The 5,527-nt window shown below is 57.3% G+C and overlaps 1 protein-coding gene across 2 annotated transcripts in view; it reads right to left on the bottom strand.

The window, feature by feature from the left end:
- LOC122163522 (SAP domain containing ribonucleoprotein) overlaps positions 1-5,527 on the bottom strand; it is a 22,803-nt gene that overhangs the window by 1,664 nt on the left and 15,612 nt on the right. For both annotated transcript variants that reach the window (XM_042824772.1, XM_042824774.1), the window contains one exon: positions 1,100-1,189. In XM_042824772.1, coding sequence (XP_042680706.1) covers positions 1,100-1,189 — 90 coding nt within the window. The remainder of the gene's footprint in view (positions 1-1,099; positions 1,190-5,527) is intronic.

Genomic DNA, 5,527 nt, shown 5'->3' with positions numbered 1-5,527 from the left:
GGAGTCACCGCATTGTGCTGGCAAGGCGCTACAAAGGAGCTGAGCCGGGAACAATGAGTACTTCAGAGGCCTCGAAACCCTTCCAGGCAGTGGGGAGGTGGGAAATGTAAAAGGGCAAAGGGTTAACACTCTGCTATTCATGGAAAAGGTGAGAGGGACACACTAAAATGCATTAAATATACTATTGCGTCTCTCGGATCTGCCTTTAAGCTGCTCCACGAGAGGCGTATAAATCTTAATTTTTAGCAGGATAAATAGCCCCGGGGCAACAGAAGCCCTAATCAAGAATCTCCAGGGGAAAGGTGCATTTGAGTGCACACAATACGGCTCAAAAGCCCTTTTTGTTCCAGGCACAATCTCAGAGTGACCTAACGGAAAAGCAGGGACTCCCTCGGCCCTCGCCGTGGGGCTCGCTCTCCCATGCTTGGGGTTGCAAATAAATCCCCACCACCACCCCCCGTGCTCCACCTGAACGCTGCAGTCCCCTTCTGGGCAGCTCCAGTCCCTGTGTGGGGACCCATCTGGTTGCAGCAGCTCACCCTGCGTTGCTTTGCTCGTTAGTTAACGAGCGGCTCTCCCCAGCCCAAAGGGTCCCTTTGTCCGTAGGTGGGTGCCGTGGATGCAGTTTGGGGCCCCGCAGCTGCACCGACCCCGCATCGAGCCAGGAGCTGCACAATGTGCACCAAGAGCGGGACAAATCCAGGGCACAGAAACAGAGGAAAAAGGACAGGAGTGCCCCGAGGAGGTGACGGATTTAAAAGATGGGTCAGATACACAGAGGACCGAAGCGTCGAGGGGCGGAGAGGGAGGAAAGCTGGAAATAGGGTCAGCACCGCAACCTTCATGACGTTACAGGGTCTGCAGGGATTTGCTCCTGCAGGCCTGGAACGCAGCGCCCAAAGGGAAGCAGAAGGTTCAGGGGCAGCCAGGACAAGGAACTGCGGAGCACGAGGAAGGGGAGAGCACAGATCTGGTCCACGCAGGCACGGAATGAGGCTGCAGTGCTGACGGCCGTGGGGCTGACAGGGCAGCGGTTCAGTGGGAGCCCAATGGCAGCACAGGGGTCCCCACGGCTGCCGTCCGCCTCTTGGGCCTTTACCTCTGTGTCCTCTGTGGCTCCAGCCCCGGCTGAACTCGTCACGATGCCAAACCGCTCCTTCCTCTTCTTCAGTTTCTCGTCTTCTTCGCTCTGGCACAGAGAATGGAGCAGATTTAATCCCGGGGACAAAGCCCTGGGGGTTCGTTTGGTGGCAAAGCTCATCCCCCCTCCCCTCACCCATCACCAGGAGCTGCAGCAGGCGAGGCCACCCCCTGCGACACGCTGAATTTCCAGCAAACCCCTGCAGACATTTCCCAGAGCCCTCAGCTCTCCGTTTCTCAGCATTCTCCAGCAAAAACCGGAGGCTTTTTTACCTCTGCTGCCATCATCCACGCTGATGTCCTGATCACAGCTAATAGCCAAAGCCATCATTGCCTGTAAAAGCCTCAGAGCATCCATTTTCTGTGGATTTATTCCTGGCTCCGGCTGTTTTCGTGCCTCTTTCAGCCCATTTCTCCGGGCTGCCTAATTGCTTTGCAGCGCTGCTACAATTTCCCCTATCATTAAGGGCACTTCGCAGCTCTCAGCCCCCCCCGGCTGCATCCCACTGCTGCAGGTGACGCCGTGGCAGAACGAAACCCACAAGGGCACCGTTTCTAAACAGCATCTTTACAAAGAAGAGCCCGCTCCCAATCCCAGCTCCCCCCCCCACTCATCCACAGGGTCAAAACCAGCTCCCCAAAGCCATTCCCACCACAGAGCCAAGGGCCGCAGCTTTAACGGGGCTGCCGGACCGCGTGGGGTTTCTTTCTTTTTTTGGGAAGCCCACCACAACCCCCCCTGCTTCCAGCACTGCCCCGCAGGGAAAGCAGTGTGCAACCATCGTCCTAAATCAACACGGCCCTAATGATCCGGCTCACTTGACCCCGTAGCACAACAGTGTCAGATGCAAACACACGTACAATAAACTTCACTCCATCTCTGGCTTCTCGCTGACAGGTTTTGATTCATGGGGTGCTGAAACCCAGCCGAGGAAAATTACCTCTATCAAAACTCTGCTATCTCCGTATCTATCAACCCCTGGCAGTGCCCCCAGGCCGTGCTCCGGCGTGCAAATGGGTGCACCAGCATCTGTGGGGAAAGCTGACCTTTCTGGCAGGGTGTCAGATTTATTTTCTAACCTCTCTATTCCTCGGCTCGGTCCCTCTGCACTCAGTTATTTTGTAGTTTGTCTACAATAAGAGGCGGGGGGGGGAGGAAGAGGAGGAGAGCTTGAGCCAAGGACAAAGCGAACGGCTCTGCTGAGCCCTGGTGAAGAGGAAGGAAGGGTGAACCCAAATATCTGCGCTGTGCTCAGTGCTGTGTCCATCCTGAGCCCTGGGTCTCATTGCAGACCCCCAGGCTGGAAGCGGTGAGCACAGAGATGGGGGCTGCAGAGCTCCAGGATGGACCTTAGCACTGCTAAGCCCAGGCTCGGTGCTCGTCCTTACACTCCTTGTTCCCAAAAAGCTGGAAGGAAATGCTTGAAAATGGGCTCGCTTCTCTCCTGGGAGAATCGCAGCCCCTGCTGCTGGAAGACTTAAAGCCAAAAGGCATTAATTAATGGTTACCATGGCACAGGGAGCAGCTCTGGCACTCGCTGCTGCCCTGTGGATGGAGCAGATCGCCGGGCAGGGAGCACAGCTGGATACCTGCAATGGGAGCTGGAGCTGCCAGCAGCGGCCCAGCAGAGGTGCAGTGGGATTCGTGGGGATGCTCAGCTCCAATCTTCTCCAACACCCGAACCTCAGCAGAGGGGAAACCCTCACTGGGTCCCCGCTGCCCACGGCCACAGCTCAGCACCCAGGCTGCAGGCACGTGGATGAGCAGCAGCAGCTCCACGTGTGTGCTTTGAGATGAAGCTCATTGCAGGTGAGGAGCAACGAAGCCTGGCTCTGGGGACAACGCGCAGGAGCTGCTCCACGTGTCCGACTTCCTCTCCTCGAGGCCACAGCACCTCTTCCTCAACAGATTAAAAGCATCCTGGGGAGGAAACGGTTCTGAATCTTCAGGTGAAGCCCAGAGAATCCTCACCATAAATGGGGAAGGGGAGCCGCGAGGCTCCATGAGGACAGCGCGGGCCCTTCTGCTCACCCTCCTGCATCCCACAGCAGCATGACGGATGGGGGGGATGAAAAGCAGAGCCCCGGGGCATTCAGGCGACGGTAGATTAATGATGACACGGCCTTGACCTCCAAAAGGTAAAGGTTATGAAACACTCAAGGGTAACTGGGCTTCCAATTTCATACCCAGAGGGTGAATGACAGCAACCGATGGTTTTATTCCCAGCAACACTCCAACCCGGCGATGTGCAGCTGTCGCCCGGCACCTTTTTGAGATTTGTTTCTATGTATGCATTTCTGCTGCTTGTTTCTCTGCGCAGGCTCCATCCTGCAGGAGCCACGTGGGGCAGGAAGGTGTGGGACCCCCACTGCAGCCCACAGGACAACCCGGGGTCCTAAGCACCATCCGGGCTCAGTGCAGCATCCACCTCCAGCTCCACACGGTGCAGCTCGGTTCGCTGGGCAGAGCCTTCCCCTCTCCAGAGAGTCCACTTGGATCAGGAACACACAGCAAAAGCCCTTATCGATGTCCTTACACCCCAACAAGAGGAGCCCTGATGTCACTGGTACACAGGGATGGCTCCTAAAAAGCACAGCTCGGACACAGCCACTCCAATTACACGGACTGAAGCACCTCAGTGCACATCTGCAGCGTTAAACACAGCTTTGCCCCACGGAAAGCAGATCCAGCACGGCTCCAAAGCGTCCCCCTCCTCTGCACCTCACCTCCATGCATCCCACAGCCACACCTGGCCGATCACAGGGCTGCTCTGCACGCCCTCCGCTGCCTTCCCTGGAAGGAACTGATCCACACAGGCACTTGAAGCGGAGGGAAAGCTGTGCCTGCCGCCCTCACTCCACCTGCAAACAGCTTTCTGGAGCTTCCCGGGACAGATTTAGGGCTGAAACAGCTCTGTTAATAGGAGGTGGAAGAATTAAAGAGCTTCAGCTGTTGCAGATGTTGTGCCCAAAGCGGTTCCCCACCAGAGAGGCACACAACATATCAATGAAAGAGAGCGGCACGGATCAACGCCTGCTGTTCCGACGGACCGGCGCTCAGCGCCTTCGTCTCTTCCAGCTTCACACAGGGAAAGATGCAACCGCAGCGCCGTGCTGTGACCCCAGCACGGGCGGGGAGGGCAGAACAGAGATTCTCCCACGTCAGAACGCCGCGGTCTCACAGCCACAGCTTTATGCTCAGCCCCAAACGGGAGCAGCGGGGGAGGAGGGCCGAAAAGTCGCAGGCAAGCGCTAAGAGAGCACCTGCAGTTGAGTTGAAAAGCATTCTTTGGACGTCAGAGGTGGGGCTGACGTGGCAGGAATGCGGCTCAGGTGCAGCAGGAGGCAGAAGGCCCTGGGAGGGCTGCTCCATCTCTTGGCTCTCACTCCATGGCATCTCCAGCTGCTTGCAGATGCTCTCCCGATACGAAGCTGGCTTGCTTGGGGCAGGAAGGCTTTGACACTGGGGCTGACAGTGGGGGCAGAGGCAGCGCTGACATCGCCTGGCGGCGTCCAGGTTTTTTCCCCCCCCCCCCCCCAAAGAGTCCAGCTGTTATTAAAAAGGAGCAATCGGGCGATGCCTGAGCACCATTTGAATTGCACATTAGCCCCAGATTAAAAAAAAAAAAAGAAGAAGAAGAAGAAAAAGAAAATCTCTTCTATTCAAAGGCAACAGGCACAAAAACGGCAACGCACCGCTGCTGTGTTAACCCTTCCCTGCACACCACGGGACAGCAGGATGCTGACAGCCACATCCCCAGCCCAGGGGATGCTCCTGGATCCATGTCAGTGCCTCACAGCTGCAGGGAACCTCTCCAAAAGGAGAGGAATGCTCCCACAGAAAGGTTATGCAGTCGGCTACACGTGTGCCCGAGGGTGGGCAGAGGGATGGTAACCAGAGAGTGGCACTTCTGGCCCTCAGGGAGCTGATTCCGGTCAGTTTGCAGGCTTTACAGGCCTGGGCAGCCAGGTGCACGCTCACCTACCCCAGGGGTGAAAGGTTCTATAAGAATAAGTGAAATATGGGTTTGGAGAGAGACCAAGGGCATCACGGCGGAGACGCAGAGCAGCCCCACTTTGCCCTGAGCCTCTCTTTGCCCTGAGCCCCACCTTGCCCTGAGTCCCATTTTACCCTGAGCCCCACCTTGCCCTGAGCCCCTCTTTGCCCTGAGCCTCTCTTTGCCCTGAGCCCCATCTTGCCCTGAGCCCCTCTTTACCCTGAGCCCCTCTTTGCCCTGAGCCCCTCTTTGCCCTGAGCCCCACCTTGCCCTGAGCCCCTCTTTGCCCTGAGCCCCATCTTGCCCTGAGCCCCTCTTTGCCCTGAGCCCCATCTCGCCCTGAGCCCCACTTTGCCCTGAGCCCCACCTTGCCCTGAGCCCCTCTTTGC

The sequence above is a fragment of the Centrocercus urophasianus genome, unplaced genomic scaffold (genome assembly GCF_019232065.1).
Source record: "Centrocercus urophasianus isolate 14NV4802_14NV808 unplaced genomic scaffold, USGS_Curo_1.0 seq_234, whole genome shotgun sequence".
Taxonomy (NCBI): domain Eukaryota; kingdom Metazoa; phylum Chordata; class Aves; order Galliformes; family Phasianidae; genus Centrocercus; species Centrocercus urophasianus.
Note: the sequence above shows the minus strand (reverse complement) of the source record. Positions and strands in the feature narration are given on the sequence as shown.